This window comes from Lepus europaeus, chromosome 12 (assembly GCF_033115175.1).
Source record: "Lepus europaeus isolate LE1 chromosome 12, mLepTim1.pri, whole genome shotgun sequence".
In the NCBI taxonomy this organism is placed as follows: domain Eukaryota; kingdom Metazoa; phylum Chordata; class Mammalia; order Lagomorpha; family Leporidae; genus Lepus; species Lepus europaeus.
The window spans coordinates 20,951,985-20,971,387 of NC_084838.1; the positions used below are offsets into that span (position 1 = coordinate 20,951,985).

Sequence of the window (19,403 nt, forward strand, 5' to 3'; positions counted from 1 at the left end):
AATTCTCCAGAGGTGCTGACGTCTTCCCAGGAAAGCCCTCGGAACATGGTCTATTATATATGCAACATTTTAGAAAAACCTGTACTCACATGGTTATCACTTGCATGTATTTATGTGTTTAAGGAAAATAAGTGGTAATTAGTGGCCTTCTCTTTGGCCCTGGAATCAGCCACAAAATGTTGAATTCAGGTCACTTGGCGTTTTTCATCTTCTGACACCAAGAAAAAAGAACCTTAACTATTCTTGAGCCGCCTTTTGAAGACATTTACGTGCAGCTTCGTCCTGAGACATGTGGGGGACCCTTGGTTGTTTCTCTGCAGTTGGCACATCTCCGTGGCACAGGCTGTCCAGCGGCACTCCAGGCCCAGCTAGGCACGTGTGAGAGCATGGTGGGGTGAGGGTGGTGGACGTGATGCGGGTAACCTCCGCAAGCTTGGAAGGAATGTACTGGTCCAGGACGGGCCCTCCCCACTGGCCAAAGCCAGTGTCTGCTGCTCAGCGGCCAGGGCAGCAAGGTGGAGGCAGCGGGGCCCTGAGGAGCCCCGAGGGCCGAGCAGCTCCTGCAGGCTCGCTGCCTGCCAAGGAAACAGGCTTTGTGCACTCCTGAGGCTGGGCCTCCCAGCCTTTGTGGATTCTGCTTTCCCCTTTTGGAATGCTGCCTTGAGATCGTGTCTGGAAGGGGGCCTGGGCCACACGGACAAGAACCGAGCACCCCAAGAACAAGGTCATCGAACAAGGGTACCTTGGGTCTTCCAACCCAGCCAACTCCACTGCTGAATTCAGGCTTACAGATGATCTCAGGTGCAGCCAGAGGAGAAACCGCATTGCCAACCCACAAAAGCGTGAGAAATGCGTCATTGTTAAGATGCTCAGCTGTGCAGTGGTTTCCTATGCAACAATAGATTTCAATGAAACAAGCACTCTTATTTTTGGTCAGGCTCCTTTGGCTCAACATGCTGATGAACTGGATTCATATTCCTGCATGTAGCTAAATATCACTCATTGCTAGACGGGATTCTGCCGTGTGCAAATACCATTTGTCCATTCAACTGCCGATGGGCAGCTGGGTAGTTTCTAGTATGAGACTCCTACAAACAGTGCTGCTACAAACATTCCAACACGGGTCCTCTGGTGAACATATGCTATGTGTCCCTGTTCACTATGCAGTTAGCAAGGGACCTGCTGGGCCACCGGGTAATTCACATGGTCAGCTTTAGTAGATGCCACCAAAATATTTTCCCAAAAGGCTGTACCAACTTACTTCCCATCACCCGCGCAAGACAGTTAATAGAATTTCCGTTGTCCACACCCTTACTAATACTTTATGCTCTCAAACTTTACTACTCTGTTTTAGAGATAGGTGTGTAGATGGGGAGTGCGTATGGGGGTGTTCGCTCCATGAGCCAACAATAGAAGCTGGACCAACTGGTTTCGGCATCCACCCTTCTCCCTGACACCTCCAGTTAAGAGGTAAGGACTTAGAACCTTTGTCTACAGTGCCCTATGTTTTACACACTGCTTTCACAACCAGCATCTCATTGAGTCTTCCAATAAAATAACACAGATAGGCAGCATGGAGAGCATTCTGCCAACGGAAAGAAAAGTGACTCGCCCAAGGTCACACGGTAAGAGCAGAGCCCAGATGGGAGCTCAGGTCTTGGCAGTGCGCAAGTTGGTTCTCCCCACCAAAGCCTTCTACTTTAGATGGCACCCTGCTGGTGATGAGCATTAAGGCTGAAGTGGGGCTGGCGCTGTGGCTTAGTGGGTACAGCCGCCGCCTGCTGTGCCAGCATCCCATATGAGCGCCGGTTCGAGACCCGGCTGCTCTACTTCTGATCCAGCTCTCTGCTGTGGCCTGGGAAAGCAGTAGAGGATGGCCCAAGTCCTTGGGCCCCTGCACGCGCATGGGAGACCCGGAAGAAGCTCCTGGCTTCAGATCGGTGCAGCTCCGGCCACTGTGGCCATCTAAGGAGTGAGCCAGCAGATGGAAGACCTCCCTCCCTCCCTCCCTCCCTCCCTCCCTCCCTCTCCCTCTCTCTGCCTCTGCCTCTCTGTTACTCTGCCTTTCAAATAAATAAATAGATCTTAAGGGAAAAAAAAAAAAAAAGGCTGAAGGGGATAGGTAGGAGGTATTTTCACCTGTGGATTAAGCGACGTAGACTTAAAAAGGAACATCTAATCCATTCCCCAGTGTTGTCTCTGCAGGGCCCAGAACACTAATCCCACCTGTGCCAGGTCTTGCACACACACGTTGAAGAGGCCAGCTGTGGGTGATGGGGGTGGGTGCCAACTGGTACTGCAGGTCGATGCCAGACTGTCAGTTCATCTGGATACGTTTACATGACGAAGAACCACGCGGATGAGGCTTCCTGGAACGTTGTCACCCCGAGTGGGAAACACAAATAACAACGCATTACCATACAGCGTCATCCTATCTGGGTAAAGATGTGTCTGCACCTTCATAGACAAAGGCCTGGGAGGAATATGGCAACAATATTGACAGTGTTAAATCTGGGTATTGAGTTTAAAACTGAGTTTATTTCCTACTTTATACCTTTCTGTATTAATTTTTTTAAAGATTTATTTATTTATTTGAAAGTCGGAGTTACACAGAGAGAGAAGGAGAGTTAGAGAGAAAGAGAGGTCTTCCATCTGCTGGTTCACTCCCCAATTGGCTACAACGGCTGGAGCTGTGCTGATCCGAAGCCAGAAATCAGGAGCTTTTTCCAGGTCTCCCACACAGGAGCAGGGGCTCAAGGGCTTGGCCCATCTTCCACTGCTTTCCCAGGCCATAGCAGAGAGCTGGATCGAAAGTGGAGCAGCCGAGTCTCCAACCGGCACCCATATGGGATGCTGTTGCTTCAGACCAGGGCGTTAACTGCTGTGCCACAGCACCGGCCCCTCTGTATTGATTTTTAAACTTACTTTTGAAATGGAGAATATATTCACATAGTCACAAGTGCACAGAAGGTTACACATTAAAAACTCTCGGGGCCGGCCTTGTGGCACAGCGAGTTCAGCTGCCACCTGCCACGCCAGCATACCCTATCAGAGTGGCCATTCAAGTCTCAGCTGCTCCACTTCCGATCCAGCTCCCTGCTAATGCACCAGGGAAAGCAGCAGAAGATGGCCGAGATGTTTGGGTTCCTGACACCCACATGGGGGACCTGGATGGAGTTCTGGGCTCCTGGCTTCAACCTTACCCAGCCCTGGCTATTGCAGCCATTTGAGAAGTGAACAAGCAGATAAAAGATCTCTCCCTCTCCTCTCCCTCTCTCCTCTCACTGTTGCAGTTATTTGAAAAATGGACAAGCAGATACAAGATCTCTCCCTCCCCCATCTCTCTGCCTTTAAAATAGATAAATCTCAAGACAAAAAAAAAACAAAAACAAAAACAAAAAAAAACCCTGCCCTCCTCCCTTGTCTACCTTCCCTCTGGCGCCCTCTGGAGGCAACAGGTGTGACCAGCAACCGGTTTATCTCCAGAGATTTTATGCACTTACAAGCAAATGTGTGTATTTTCCTATATCTTTATACAAAAAAGAGGATAAGACTGTGTCCATTTAAAGAAGAGGTTTAGCAGGCTGTTTTGTGTTGCAGGAAGGTGATTACGTGGAAAAAAAGAGGCCACAAAAATGGTTCATAGAATGCAACTGGAAACCATTATACTTAGTGAAATAAGCCAGTCCCAAAAAGACAAATACCATGTTTTCCCTGACCAGGGCTAACTAATAGAGCACCTGAAATGTAATGTATTGGAGTGAAATGGACATGTTGAGATTCGATGATTGTTTACAGCCCTTGTCTCTTCCACAGAGGAACAGTGTTTTGTTTTGCTTTCTTCTTCATACTATTTGTTGAACTCTTTTACTTAGTGTAGAGTTAACCTTACAATCATTAAGTAAACTGAACATAGATCTCTGTAAAAATTAAGACTAGGAATGGGAGAGGGAGGAAGAAAGGTTGGAGGGTGGGTGGGAGAGAGTATGTTCCTAAAATATGTACCTAAAGCTCTATATGTGAAATACATGAAAACTGTATAACTTAAATAAAATGTTTAAGAAACAGAAACATATTCCACAGACTATGACATTTTATAGCAATGTACGAAAAATGTATTTCTGTATTTAAAAGGCAGAAAAGCAGAGAGCTCCCATCTCTGGCTCATTCCCCAAATGCCTGCAATAGCTGAGCCTGGGCCAGGCCAAAGCTCGGAGCTGGGATTTGGTTTGTGTCTCCCACAGGGGTCGTAGGAACACAATTACTGGAGCCATCATCTGATGCCTCCGAGGGTGCTTATGAGTAGGATTCTGGAAGTGACAGCAGGGGCTGGCCCCGTGGCGTAGCAGGGCATCGGTTCGAGTCCCGGTTGCTCCACTCTGATCCAGCTCTCTGCTATGGCCTGGGAAAGCAATGGAAGATGGCCCAAGTCTTTGGGTCCCTGCACTCATGTGGGAGACCCAGAGGAAGCTCCTGGCTCCTGGCTTTGGATTGGCACAGCTCTGTTTGTTGTGGTCATTTGGGGAGTGAACCAGTGGATGGAAAGCCTCTCTCTCTCTCTCTCTCTCTCTCTCTCTGCCTCTGCCTTTCAAATAAATAAATCTTAAAAAAAAAAAAGAAGAAGAAGAAGAAGGCTGGCACCACGGCTCAATAGGCTAATCCTCCACCTGCGGCGCTGGCACACCAAGTTCTAGTCCCGGTTGGGGCGCCAGATTCTGTCCCGGTTGCCCCTCTTCCAGGCCAGCTCTCTGCTGTGGCCCGGGAAGGCAGTGGAGGATGGCCTAAGTGCTTGGGCCCTGCACCTGCATGGGAGACCAGGAGAAGCACCTGGCTCCTGCCTTCGGATCCACGCGGTGCGCCGGCCACGGCGGCCATTGGAGGGTGAACCAACGGCAAAGGAAGACCTTTCTCTCTGTCTCTCTCGCTCACTGAAAAAAAAAAAAAAAAAAAAAAAAAAAAAAGGAAAAAAAGGATGTAAATACAAAAAATTCCTTTCTGAGTTTCCCCCCTGAAGTTATCAGACAGGGGGAAGCCTGGCTGGCCTCGCCCTGGTTAGAGGAAGGGTGGTTATCGGGTAGAAAGGGCAGGACGTGTGAAGTGCAGATACTGGGCTGCACCTGGAAGGTTATCAGGATGACTTTGAGATGAGGATGCTGGACCTGGATGCCAAATGCCTTAGGCCTTTGTCACACACACATAAGCTCATTTCTGACTTCCTACCTGACAAACCCACTGAGTCATAACATCTGCCCTATTAATCCCTCTGAATGACCTAATCACTTTGAAAAAGGCCCCACCAACTCTCAACACTCTCAGGGGCAATCAGACTTCAACATGAACTTTGAAGGGGCCAAACCATATGGAAACCGTAGCATCCTGACTCTGCCCTTCCCCTAACTCCTATCCTCACAGTGAAAAATACAATCTTTCCACTCTCCAAATTCTTAACTTGTTCAGCACCAACTCAAAAGTCTGAAGTTTTGTCTCTGAGCCTGTGAAATCAAAACAAACTATCTGTTTCCAAAATACAACAGCAGGACAGACAGAGGGTAGACACTCCCATTCCAAAGCCACAGGAAAGGGGTGACAGGTCCCAAGCAAGCCGGAAATGCAAGAGAGCAGATGCTGAGTCTCAAAACTGGAAGATGAGCTTTCACTCCAAGGGCTGCGACCTGGACACCCTTGGGCGGTCTCTGAGTTTGGATCCTCAGAACGTCAGCAGCCTGCCCCTGCGGCTTTGCGGAGTTTGGTCCATGCTGCTTTTCTTGGGTTGGGGTTGTACACCGGAGCCTGCAGCTTTCCCAGGTCAGGCAGGTGGCTCTACCATTCTTGGTGGCTGACTGGGGAGGACTCTCTGTGATGGCCCCGCCCCTGTATCAGGTTTCTGTCTGGCCCCCAGGCTGTTTCATAGCATCCTTTGAAATCTAAGAGGAAGCTAGACTCCCACAGTTGTTTTTTTTTAAACTTTGTGCACCTGCAGACTTCTTACCGCGTGGACTCAACCAACTTACTGCTCGTGCTCTCTGAAGCCATGGCATGAGTCACACCTGAACTCACTTAGCCACAGCTGAGTCAGTTTCAGGGTGTTGGTGCTGAAACATGGGGGCCAGTGTCCAACGGCAGGCGTGGGTGGCCAGCCTGGGAGCCAGTCCCTGAAACCTTGCCACCCTCGCAGGCCCTTGGTCCTGGGATTCCAGGCACAGCCTCCCAGATCTCTGAAATGCCTTCAGGGCCTTCTCCCCATTGCCTGATGCATAATCCCTGGCTTCGCTTTAGCCATGCTTGGGTCCTTAGCCAAGGGATTTTTGGTCACCTTTAGGCATGCTGCTGCTGCTTTACCTGGCCAGGCGGCAGATTTTCCACATTTTTGCACTCTGCTTCCCTTTTAATTATAAATTCCATCTTTAATTTTTGATTATTCGAAAAGCAGGGCGAGAAAGAGAGCTTCCACCCACTGGTTTACTCCTCAGATGCTTACAACAGCCAGGGCTGGACCAGGCAGAAGCTAGGAGACAGAAACTCCATTCAGAGTTCTCACATGGGTGGCAGGGACCCACTTACGCAGAAACCAAACTCACTTGCTTGGGCCGTCATTTGCTGCCTCCCAGGCACTTTGGCAGGAAGCTAAATTGGAAGCAGAGGTGATACTTGATCCCAGGAATTCCAGTATGGGAGGTGGGCAACCCAAGTGGTGGCTGAAACAGCTGCCCCACAGCACCTGCTCCTAAATTCTGTGTTTAAATCATCCCTTCCCTCTGTCTTTTCAGTGTTGAGCAGTTCAAAAAAATCATGCTATATTTTGCTTAGAAATTTCTTCTACCATGGGGCCAGCGCCGTGGCTCACTTGGTTAATCCTCCACCTGTGGCACTGGCATCCCATTTGGGCGCTGGTTTGAGTCCCGGCTGCTCCACTTCTGATCCAGCTCTCTGCTATGGCCTGGGAAAGCAGTAGAAGATGGCCCAAGTCCTTGGGCCCCTGCACCCGCGTGGGAGACCCAGAGGAAACTCCTGGTTCCTGGCTTCAGATCGGCGCAGCTCTGGCTGTTGTGGCCACCTGGGGAGTGAACCATCAGATGGAAGACCTCTCTCTCTCTCTCTGCCTCTCCTCTCTATATGTAACTCTGACTTTGAAATAAATAAATAAATCTTTAAAAAAAAAAATTTCTTCTACCTGAAATCCTCAATGCTCTTGAGTTCCACCTTTCACAAAGCCCTGGGGAATGAACATAAGCAATCGAATTCTTTGCAATTGTATAACAAGGACGGCCTTAACTCTAGTGTGGACGATGATGCTTCTTGGAGTGGGCATTTGGTGCATTTTGGGCATTTGATACAACAGTTAATCTGCTGCTGGGACACTCCCAGCCCATATCAGAGTACCTGGGTTCAAGTCCTGGCTCCACTTCCCGTTCCAGCTTCCCGCTAATGTGCTGGGAGGCAGCAGGTGCAGGTGACAGCTCAAGTACTGGCATCCCGAGATTGAGCTTGGTCCAGGCCCAGCAGCTGTAGGCATTTGGGGAATAAACCTGCAGATAGGAGATCTCTCTCTCTCCCTCTTGGTCTCTCTGCCAAGCACTTGGGCCATCTTCTGTTGCTTTCCTAGGCACATTAGCAGGGAGCTGGATCGGAAGTGGGGGAGAAGAACTGGTGCCCCTATGGGATGCCAGCGCTGCAGATGGCATCTTAGCACACTACACCACAGCGCCAGCCCTACTGAGCTTCTTGTGAAGCCCTCGCCCTGCTTCAGTTGGCTCTGGGAAGCAGAAGGGCAACTGCGCATGTGCAGGAGACACAAGCAAGAGAGACTGCTTTACAAAACAATAACCCCTCTCTCCTAATGACCTAATCCCTAAAGGCCGGCTCCCTCTCAACACTGCTACAAACGGAGATCAGATTCCGGCATTGAGTTTCAGAGGGGACAAACCGTATTCAAATCACCCAGGTCACTTTGCCAGGGCTGCGAGCTGGGCACACAGGAGCAGAGATGGGCTCTGGCCCACTCAACCTCAATGCTGGCGTTTGGGGGAGGTCCCTGAGATCTTCCTGGATGCTCCTTTGCAGAGAACTTCGCCAAATCATTGCCAATGTCTTCCTGACGGGGCTCACCAGGAGAGAGTCTGGAGAGTAGGGGTGAAGACGCATCTGACTGAGCCTGGGTCGGCTCACCCCAAGGGCTTTCTGGGGGCCAACTGCTGCCACCCGCGTACAGTTCTGTATTCTTAACCACACTGGCCGGCAGGGACAGCGGCACTTCTTTTTGGTAATTTGAGGCGGGGAGGGGGAACTACTCCCATCTGCTTCAAGCCCCAAATGTGTGCCATGGCTGCGGCTGGACCAGAGGCGAAGCGAGGAGCTGGGAACTCCGTCCAGGTCTCTCCCATGGGTGGCAGGGACTCAGCTACTTGAACCGTCAGTTCTGCCTTCCAGGGTCTGTGTGCTCAGGATGCTGGGGTCAGGAGCGAGCGCTGGGAATTGAACGCAGGCTTCCTGCTGTGGAGCATGAGGCCAAATGGCCCCTGCTCTCCGAGCTGCAGCCAGAGCCTGTCCTCTGCTGACACGGTGTGGACACTGAGAGGGAAGAGCGCGTCCCAAGAGCTCATGCGCACGGCCCTGGGGCAGGCAGGCAGGCAAGGAAAGCACTGGACCAAGAGGCAGAGGCCCGGGGCTCCAGCCTCAGCTCTGACGTGCAGTTTGCTGGGTAAGTGGTTTAATTTCGCCAAATGCAAGTGCTCCTCAGAGTCCCATGACCATGCCAGGTGTGGCCTGCAGGATCAAAAGAAGGATGTTCGAAGGGACAGCTAGAACCTAGAGTCCCTGCTAAGTCTGAGGTTAACAAAGGCCGGAAATACTTCTGAGTGTTTCTAACTGTATTCAACTGACACAGCCCCAAAGTAAGATAATACAATCAAACAGTCCTCGACCCTTATCCATTGTCTTTGAGTTTGGTGCCAAAACTTGACCTGAGCTGGTGGCTTTTTTTTTTTTTTTTTCATTCTTGCAGGTGTCAATATTCATAATATGCTGCAGAACATCTAAGTGTATGGGATTCCAGGGTGCGGCCTGCTAATGCATCTCTATGCCTAGGACCAGTGCTGAATGCTGAAATACATTTGCCCCCCCCCCCCTTTTTTTGACAGGCAGAGTTAGACAGTGAGAGAGAGACAGAGAGAAAGGTCTTCCTTCCGTTGGTTCACCCCCTAAATGGCCGCTATGGCCGGTGCACCACGCCAATACAAAGCCAGGAGCCAGGTGCTTCCCCCTGGTTTCCCATGCGGGTGCAGGGCCCAAGGGCCATCCTCCACTGCCTTCCTGGGCCACAAGCAGAGAGCTGGACTAGAAGAGGGGCAACCAGGACAGAATCGGGACAGAATCTGGCGCCCCAACTGGGACTAGAACCTGGGGTGTCAGTGCTGCAGATAGAGGATTAGCCTAGTGCCGCTCCTCCCCCCACCCCCGCAAGGTTTTGAGTAGGGGATTATGCTTTGTGGAGCAAATCCCGATGAGGCGTGGAGCGTGAGGCAGAGGTGGGCGGATGCCCGTCCCCGGACTGGGGCTCCCCCAGCGCTTTCCAGGTGGCAGGTCCTCAGGAAGCCTTCAGGAGCCTACAGATGAGTAGGCTCAGGGTGAGTCAGGCGGTGGGGGCATAGTTTCCTAAGTCAGTACTCCTCACATTTGAACTTGTCTCCGAATCTCTAGGGCTTCTGTCCAAATGCAGATTCTGCCTCCATGGACCTGGGATTCTGCATTTCTAACGATCCCAGGAGACTCTCCTGAACGCTGGTCTCGGGCCAGGCTCTGAGGGATGGTGGCTGAACGTCTCCTTGTCCTTGGCCGGGGTTTGCTAAACCCTGACCGTCACCTAATCAAAACCGGATCTAGGCACCACCTTTTCTGCATCCTCACAGCTCCTCCATCTGCCTGCCTTCGCCTCTTCCTTCCCAGAAGTCTGCCTCACCCTGCGCCTCTGCTCCAGCCCTTGGCTGGGCTCCCCAGCGTCTTATGACTTCACTCGCAGGGTTCCAAGGTCCTGCTTACGCGGGGCGTTTTTCCAGCCGGCTGAGCAGCACCGGCCCCCACAAGCAGGAGCTAAATTAATTTAACTCTCACATTCCTGAGATGCCTCACTATCTCTCCTGTGTATCTCCACAGCAAAAAAAAAAAAAAAAAAAAAAAAAAAAAAAAATTCCACTATTAAAACAAAGTACTCCTTGGCCTTGACCACCCACAGACATTACCATAATGCATTTACTCGCTAGGCAATGAGTGATCCGGAAAACTGCCAGTGCATGCTTCATGTTTATTTCACTAGTTGCAATGCCCTGATTGATGTCTTTATTGTTATTTTTTTTTTTTATTTGAAAGGCAGAGCAAGAAACAGGCTGAGCTAGGATGAAGCCAGGAGTCAGGAATTCGATCAGGGTCTCCTACCTGGGTGGTAGGGGTCCAAGCACTTGAGCCATTGTCTGCTGCCTTCGCAGGGGCATTAGCAGGGAGCTGGATCAGAGGCATAGGAGGTGGGGCTGGAACCAGCAGTCTGACATAGGACGCTGGCATTGTAAACAGCGGATGGCCAAAACCAGGAGCCCAAAACTCAGTCTGGGTCTCCTACATGGGTGGCAGGTACCCAAGTGCTTGAGCCATCATCTGATGCCTGGCTGCATGTGTATTATCAGGAAGCCGGATGAGAAGTGGAGAAAACGGCGGGCTGATGTGGTGGTATAGTGGGTAAAGCTGCCACTTGTGATGTTGGCATCCCATGTGGGTGCTGGTTCGAGTCCTGGATGCTCCACTTCCAGTCCAGCTCTGTGTTAATGGCCTTGGGAAAAGCAGTGGAAAATGGCCCAAGAGTTTGGGCTCCTGCTGCCCATGTGGGAAACCCGGATGAAGCTCGTGACTTCTGGCTTTGGCCGGGCCCAACCCTGGCTATTGGGGAAGTGAGCCAGCAGATGGAAGATCTCTCTCTGTAACTCTGTCTTTAAAATGAATTTTTAAAAAACTCTTAAAAAAAAAAAAAGTGGAAGAATTGGGACTTGAACCAGGCTCTCTAATAGGGGATGTGGGTGGCTCAAGTAGGAACTCAGCCCCAGTGCCAGACGCCTGCCCTGGCCTTTCAGTCTACACAGATTTCACTCTACATACTCTGGCTCACGTTACATCCAACACTTTGCAAACTGCTGCCCCTCCATTGATAGTACACCATGACCACTTTACAAGTCAATAAAAATTCTTCCACTACATCATTGTAAATGATTATGTAATTTTCCACGTAAGTGATGGGCTTTGGGGTTGTTATTAATCATTTCTGGTTAAAGTAAAACTGCAATGAACATCATCACTCAACCAAAAGGTAGCTTGTGGATGCTTCCAGGGAATTGTATTGTTAGGTCAAAGTATATGGACTTGTTCATGGTTTTGCAGCAGCATTGCCAAACCAAAAAGCTGCCTTCCAAACTCTCAGATATAAGGTGGGTCCTTTGGACGAAATTGGTGTCTGGAATCCTTAGTCAATCAGCATTGAAACTGGAAAGCAGGGAATTCCAGAAGTGGGAGGAACGTGGGGGCCACGCCTGTCACATCCCTCCGTTTCCAGCTCAGAAAGAGATGCAGATTTGCTTAGAGATCTGTTTTGGAGATCTAAAACCGCCTCAAGGCCAGGATTTTATGTTCCCACAATGCTAGGCTAACCTAAAACCTGTAGTCATCTCAGCGTTTATCCTCTCACCCAATATTTCTATATTTAAAATGAAGAGTGTTGGGGCCGGCGCCGTGGCTCACTAGGTTAACCCTCTACCTAAGGCGCCGGCATCCCATATGGGTGCAGGGTTCTAGTCCTGGTTGCTCCTCTTCCAGTCCAGCTCTCTGCTGTGGCCCAGGAGGGCAGTGGAGGATGGCCCAAGTGCTTGGGCCCTGCATCCGCATGGGAGACCAGGAGGAAGCACCTGGCTCCTGGCTCCTGGTTTCGGATCGGCGTAATTCTGGCTGTGGGGAGTGAACCAACGGAAGAAAGACCTTTCTCTCTGTCTCTCTCTCTCATTGTCTGTAACTCTACCTGTCAAATAAATAAATAAAAATCTAAAAAAAAATGAAGTTTTGATTAATAGGGTATTGGTTATTATGGTACAGCCAGCCGACTGTGATACAACCATTACAATCTCTCTGGGTACTGACAGAGAATGACATCTCAGATATATCTGAGAGAGGCCCAGGCATCATCTACAATACGCACGTTTGGGTAAAGAGGAGGAAAAGGAATACATCGACATTTTGCCATGGACATCTTTGTGGGGGTGTAAAACATCTTTGGGAAGGCGTTTCCAGGGACATTAGGTGGCTGGGAAAAGAACGTTTTCACTGCAAAAATCATACCTTTCACACACTGAGCCATGCACGTGTATTACTTACTCAAAAATAAAATAACATTAATTTTTTAAAAAAACTATGCATGAATCCTATAATTTTCCCCTATTTTTTAAAAAGACTTATTTATTTATTTGAAAGGCAGAGTTACACACACACACACAGAGAGAGAGAGAGTGTATGTGAGAGAGTGTGTGAGAGAGAGAGAGAGAGAGAGGTCTTCCATCTGCTAGTTCCAAATGGCCAAGCTGAGCATAACCGAAGCCAGGAGCCAGGAGCTTCTTCTGTGTCTCCTGTGTGGGTGCAGGGGCCCAAGCACTTGGGCCACCTCTGCTTTCCCCGGTGCGTTAGCAGGGAGCTGGATCGGAAGTGGAGCCGCCAGGACTCATCTGGGATGCCGGTGACACAAGCAGCAATTTACCCATCATGCCTCAGTGCTGGCCCCTAAAATAACCTTTAAAAATCATAAAATGGGGCGGGCACTTCCAGACACTTGATTATATTACCAGCTGGATATATACCTGTATTTATTTCTGCCTGTTCGCCAAATGCCGTCCAAGAGATCAGTAAAGGAATAGAGAGGACCGTCGTGTGGCGAGGCTGTGAGATGGGTCACGTGAGCTCAGTTTTGGAAGGTGGCGAGGCCGTTGGCACCACGGCACAGCCTGGCTGCCAGCCCTGCTCGCTACACTTGCCTCTCAGGAGCTCGAGTAAATAAGCAAACTCTTCCATACATTCCGTTTGCATTCCTTTCTTTCTGGGATTTGCCTGATCATATAAAAATAACAGGTGTGGTCAGCATGTCTGTTACTGTGTGCCAGGCACTGTGTTCCATCTCTGCATGGATTATCTCATTTAAACTGCAGATCCAGCAGGTGGGTTTTCATGCCCATTTTAGGAGAGGAAACTGAGGCGCGGAGGCGTCACCTCACGTGCTCAGGTCTCCATTACCAGTAAGTAGAGTGTGGATTCGGAGTGAGGTCCGGCTCTGACCTGGAAGGCTGCCCTGCCGGAGAACCCAGGCTCTGCCTGCTTTTGCCCGACTGCGCATCCCCCCACATACACATGAACTTCTGATGGACTGTTTGCCTTTTCTCCGTATTTCCCAAGAACTCTTTGTGTTTGGGCTGCAGGGACTCCGAGGTTGGAAGGCTCCATCTGGACTGTGGGCAAAAGAGGTCTTAGAGATGCCTGGCCTTCAGGTCAAAGCCAGGCTGTGCCTGAGTGTCGGCAGGTCAGCCCCGGGAGCGGAAATGATGGCAGCAGGCTGACCCAGCGGGACCGGACGGAGGTCTGTAAGGGTGAGTGCACTCAGACCCCCGCGGAGAACCAGCAAGAGTGACTCACTGGGGGAAGACAGGAGCCCGCAGCTCGCGGGGTGTGGCAGACAGTCCAAAGTCGTCCAAAGGAAGACGAGGTGAACCCGAAACAGAGACAGCTGGCCAAGAGCTGCGAATCAGATCCGCCCCCAGCTGCCAGGAAACCAGAGCCCAGAGCCCAAGCCCATGCTGCACTGGCTAAGGGGAGAAGGAGGCGGCTGGAGGGAGCAGGTAAGGAGCCGAGGGGGTCACGAAGGGACCGGTTCTGGGGCCCAGCGGGTGAGCTCCGGGAGGCGGGCCCCAGCAGGCATCTGAGCTCAGCCGCCCTGAGCTGTGAAGCCTGGAGCAAGCCACTTCCCCATCGTGGCCTCCCCATCTGGGAACAAATGGGCACCAAAATAATCCTGCTGGGTACCGAGCACTCGCTGCGTTCTGCTGGATGCGTAGACGACTCCTTCCTCACAATCTCTTTGGAGGAGGAAAAGGAAGCTAAGGAAGCCCTGCCATTTGTGCAAGACCGGCATGGAAGTTTCAACGCCTGAAGGCTTTCCACTCCCCCGTTCTGCCTCTGGCACAGAGGCGTGTGAGAGGATCAAACGGCCTATGTAAAGAGGAAAGGTGGTAAAAGGCAATATTATCCTCTCTGGATATGTTGCCACACTTAGATACTGGCGAGGACAGGAAGGTTCTAGAAATATGCCAATTCTCCCTCTCTACCAGCTCGGGGTGGAAAGCACTGGGCTGAGGCTGCAGCTACTATCGGGTGATCAGTTGTTCATAACCCAAGGTGAGGGCTTTGGGGGTGGTGCCCCGAATTCTCTGTAGCTGAGATGTCCTGGCTTGAAGGTGTGGGTGGGTGGGTGGGTGGGTGGGAGTCCATACACAGCCAGAGTCTCTCCTGGAGAGACAGGACTCCAACCAGCTGCAAACACAGGGAGTGCCTGTGGGCGCTCGTGATCATCCCTGCCCTGGAACTGAACCGAACTCTGCAGCTTTGGCCATGCAGCGTCAAGAGCGTGGTTCTGATCTGCAGCGGGAGGAGAGACATGTAAGGGTAGCAAGACAAGCGTGCGGCAGTAAAGTCAGAAATTTCAGATGAGAGAACTGGGTGGGGGGAGACGGGGGTGCAGAGAAGTCCAAACCTATAATCTTGCCCCCAGAGGTAACCACTGTGAACATTTGGTTGTTTATCTTTCCAGATTTTTCTATTTGGTACATGTTTTTGAAAATTGGATTGTGTTGTAATTTGGTTTTATTACTGGTTCTTTTTTACTTAATGACATTATATTATAGGCAGATTTCCATGTTAATAGGTGTTTTATCACATCATTCCGAAGGCTGCAGACCATCTCTTCTTGAGGATGGAGCAGAACCCCCTGTTAATGTCCGATTATTGGCTAACGAGGTTGTTCTCTGTACTTCACTGGGCCAGGGCCTCCTTGCGCTTCTCCGTAATCACATCTTTGGTTATTTCCGTGGCGAGATCCCCAGTGAGGGGACTGCTGCGTCAGGGTTACATACATGCTAATTTTTTTTTTTTTAAAGATTTACTTATTTGTTTGAAAGGCAGAGTTACAGAGAGGCAGAGGCAGAGAGAAAGAGAGAGAGAGAGAGGTCTTCCATCCACTGATTCATTCTGCAGATGGCCACAATGGCCAGAACTGCGCTGATCTGAAACCAGGAGCTTCTTTCAGGTCTCCCACGCGGGTGCAGGGGCCCAAGGACTTGGGCCATCTTCTGCTGCTTTCTCAGGCCATAGCAGAGAGCTGGATTGGAAATGGAGCAGCCGGGACTCAAACCGGCACCCATATGGGATGCTGGCATGGCAGGCGGCAGCTTTACCTGCTATGCCACAATGCCGGTCCCATGCCAAGACTTTTGAAAAATATTAGCGGGCTGCTTCTGACACACACTCTGCAATCCAAGTGCTCCTTCAAGCTCCGTGCAGAAAATGTTTCCATGGCTTTGAAGGCAACTGTGACCCTGCCTCTCTCTCAAGTCCATTTGCAGCAGTAATGCTGGCTGCCTCATATTTAAGACTTTCCTGGGTGCCAGGCTCTAGCTAAAGGCTTTACCCTCCCTGCTCGGGCTCTATCTAAAAGCTTTATTACTTTTACCTTCCTTTTTGCAAGAGGAAACGAAGGCCCATAGAGGTTAAGTGATGTGACCGGAATCAGTCATAGCCCTAATAAGCAGTGCGTCTGGGATCATGAACTTGGACAACCTGATTCCCAAGAATTCCACTGCTTCTTAGAAAGTGGTTTTGATTCTGTCTCCAAGGATCTCTTTTGCACCATCCTCTTCTATCTTCTCCACCAACTCCCGACCTACAGGCATCATCCATGACCTCACAGCCCTGGACCACACTGCTAGGGCCCTTCGCCACTCGCCCATGTCCACTCTTGTCCCTTTTCAGTCTGTCCTCTGCTCTGTTGTTTTAGTAATGGAAACAGGAGCAGGTCACCCGCCCACTCCCCAGATAAAATCCAGAGAGAAGTCCCTGCACTCACAGGTCCTGCCTTCTACCTCTCTGCCTTAATCCCGAGCCACGTGCGCAGCCCAGTCCCGCTCTCCATGCCCGGGGCACCCCGGCTGCCTTCCGCTTCCTCACCTCTGCCCTTTGTCAGATGCTGTTCCCTGGGCCCGAGATGCTCTCCCTCCCCTCTCTGCACCCTTGGGTTCCTTGTATCCTTCAGTCTCAGCTTTCAGGGCACCCTTGGGAGAAATCGTCCCTGGTGGTTTCCCCATAAGCAGGCAGCCCCTCAAGCCTGTTTTCCCTGTGGGCCTGTGCGTAACTTAGTACTTACTTATTGTTCATTCCCCATTTTTTTTTTAAGATTTATTTTATTTATTTGAAAGGCAGAGTTACAGAGAAGTAGAGACAGAGAGAGAGGTCTTCCATCCGCTGGTTCACTCCTCAGATGACCGCAATGGCCAGAGCTGTGCCGATCCAAAGCCAGGAGCCAGGAGCCTCCTCCGGGTCTCCCATGTAGGCGCAGGGGTCCAAGGACTTGGGCCGCCTTCTACTGCTTTCCCAGGCCATAGCAGAGAGCCAAATCGGAAGAGGAGCAGCCGGGACCAGAAGCAGTGCCCATATGGGATGCTGGTGCTTTAGGCCCACTGCGCCACAGCGCCCCGCCCATTCCTCATTAAATATCTCCTTGCTTCACCTGACCCTGAACAGCTGTGAGGTCATGGATGACGTTGAATTTTTTTTCCTGGTTTACTCAATGCCTAGCACACAGTAAGCCCCGAGTGACTGCTGCGTGGACGCCTGGTCCGCAGAATAAGGCGTGGATCCAGGGTGAACCATGCTAGCTTTTGCGAGGGCTGTGTCCTCTCCCTCGGCCTGTCTAGTCTCCTTCTCCCTGTTCAGAGCAGTGTCAAGCCTAGAGGAACAGCCCCAGGGAAGAGACTGCAAGCAGGTTTTTCTTTAGGGCCCACGAGCCAGTCGCCGCCCACTCCCCGAGGGCACAGCGCCTGGATTCCTCCTGGTCAAACACAGCACTGTCTAGCTCCGAACACGTGCGTCCAGCAGGTGCACTGACTTCATGACGGCAGCGTGGAGGTGGAGTAGGCGTTCAAAGGCACAGGGCCCCGTGTTGACCTTCGCCAGTTGGGTGACTCTGGGTGAGTCACCTCTCCTGGCCCATCTGCAAAGTGAGTAGTTAGGAGGAACAAGTGATCCTAGTTGAATATTCCCCACTGCCACCCCAGCTGCTCAAGTCTTTAAACTTTCCAAATGACCGATAAGAGAATCAGATAAAGGTCATGTGTGTCTGGGTGCGATGGGGAAGCAGGGCTGGAGCGCTCCTCTCCAGCTTCCTCCTCTGAGTCTGCAGGTCTGGGGAGACGGCCAAGTCTTGGACTGGACCTCTCCGCAGAAGGGGCCCGGATCAGATATTCAGGGTGTACAGGTGTTGGAGAACATTTCACAGCAATCGAAGTGCAGGGCAGGCAGCCCCTTTGTGCAAGGAGGAGGAGGTTCTGGCTATCCTAGAAAAGCAATGAGGGCCCAGGAGAGAGGAAGCCCAGAAGACTCACCCTCCCGCCTCGGGAGGAGGAAGTCACTACGCCTACCTTTCAGGCCAGGGATTTCCCGTCTGAAGGGACGGCCCAGAACGTGCAGATAACTCGGCTTCCAGGTCCCGTGGGTTGCCACGCCCTGGGAGGGGCTCAGGTCCCCCACATCCCCACCCCACCACCCAGGCCGCTCCCTGGCCTTGGCTCCAGGTAGGTGTGCTCTAGAGGCTGCAGCCGGGGCCACCTGGCAGCCCCAGGTGCTGTGCGGGTGCTGCCATGGAGACGGCCCCGGGGTTGGTGACGAGAAAGAAAGCAGTTTCCCAAAGCATTGCAGGTTCAGGTTCAGGAGAGGCAAGAGCCCCAGACCTTCAGTGTAGTCTGCCCGACCACTGGAGCCCACGGAAGCCCAGGTGGGTGCCTGGAAGGTTTCTCAGGACAAAGGGATGGAGGGGGAGTCGGGGGTAGGGGTGTGTGGCTAAGTCCAGGGGAGAGGCACTGTGGCTGATCTGGGGACCCGGGCAGGGAATCTCTTCAAGGCTTCTAGGTCAAGGAGAAACATCGGACAATGGGTCCCCTTGCCAGGCGGGGGCCCGGGGAGCCAGCTCCGGAGGGTTGCCCCTCTGGCCCTAGGGGCTGAGAGAGAGAGGGCCTGCATTGGTCCCTCCGAGGTGGGCCAGCCCAGAAGATTCATGTAGCCCATCGCTGCACTGGTGAGGGATTTAAGGCGGCCAGGAAGGAGCTGACTGCGTGCCTCACTCCCCTTCTCCCTGGATTCAGAGCGGCTAAGGGCAGACCAGGGAGATCCAGGGCCATCTCTCTGCATCTCTGAAGTCCAGGGGACATCCATCTCCTCTCGGGCCAGCTGCTTCCGGTGCTGCTGGTGGGGGTGGCTCAGCCCTGCCCCGGATGCTGGGGAGACTTCACTCAATGGCTTAGGAACGGGGTGATCTGGAACAAAACGCTTTGAAGCTGACTTCTCATCTGTCGCCTGTGGGTGATATCTTTGAACGTCCACAGGGTTCCTAGGCTCAGACAGAGCGCAGGGAGCGCGCTTACCCATGTTCCTTTGCCCCTTTTTCCTCTCTGCCAGGACACCTGCGGGGCAGTCGCCTGGGCATGGCGGAGCAGCAGGGCCGGCCGCTGGAGGCCGAGTGCCCTGTCTGCTGGAACCCCTTCAACAACACGATCCACACCCCCAAGGTGCTGGACTGCTGCCACTCCTTCTGCGTGGAATGCCTGGCCCACCTCAGCCTGGTGACTCGGGCCCGGCGCCGCCTGCTGTGCCCGCTCTGTCGCCAGCCCACCGTGCTGGCCTCGGGGCAGCCTGTCACGGACTTGCCCACGGACACGGCCCTGCTGACCCTGCTCCGCCTGGAGCCCCACCACATCACGCTGGACGGCCGGCAGCTCTGTCTCAAGGACCAGCCCAAGAGCCGCTACTTCCTGCGCCAGCCTCAGGTTTACACACTGGACCTGGGCCCTGAGCCTGGGACCCAGACTCAGGACGTGGCCTCCCAGGATGTGGCCTCTGCCACGGTGTCCGTGCCCATCCCCCGTCCCAGCCACGACTCGCTGCGCGGGTGTTTCCGCAACCCTCAGTTCCGCATCTTTGCCTACCTGATGGCGGTCATCCTCAGCGTCACCCTGCTGCTCATCTTCTCCATCTTCTGGACCAGGCAGTTTCTCTGGGGTGTGGGCTGAGCC

The 19,403-nt window shown here is 52.2% G+C and overlaps 1 protein-coding gene across 1 annotated transcript; it reads left to right on the forward strand.

The window, feature by feature from the left end:
* The first annotated feature begins 18,815 nt into the window (after positions 1–18,815).
* On the forward strand, positions 18,816–19,400 carry RNF183 (ring finger protein 183). The gene has a single exon (XM_062207733.1). It carries the CDS (start codon positions 18,816–18,818, stop codon positions 19,398–19,400), a length of 585 nt encoding a protein of 194 aa, XP_062063717.1.
* The last annotated feature ends 3 nt before the right edge of the window (positions 19,401–19,403 follow it).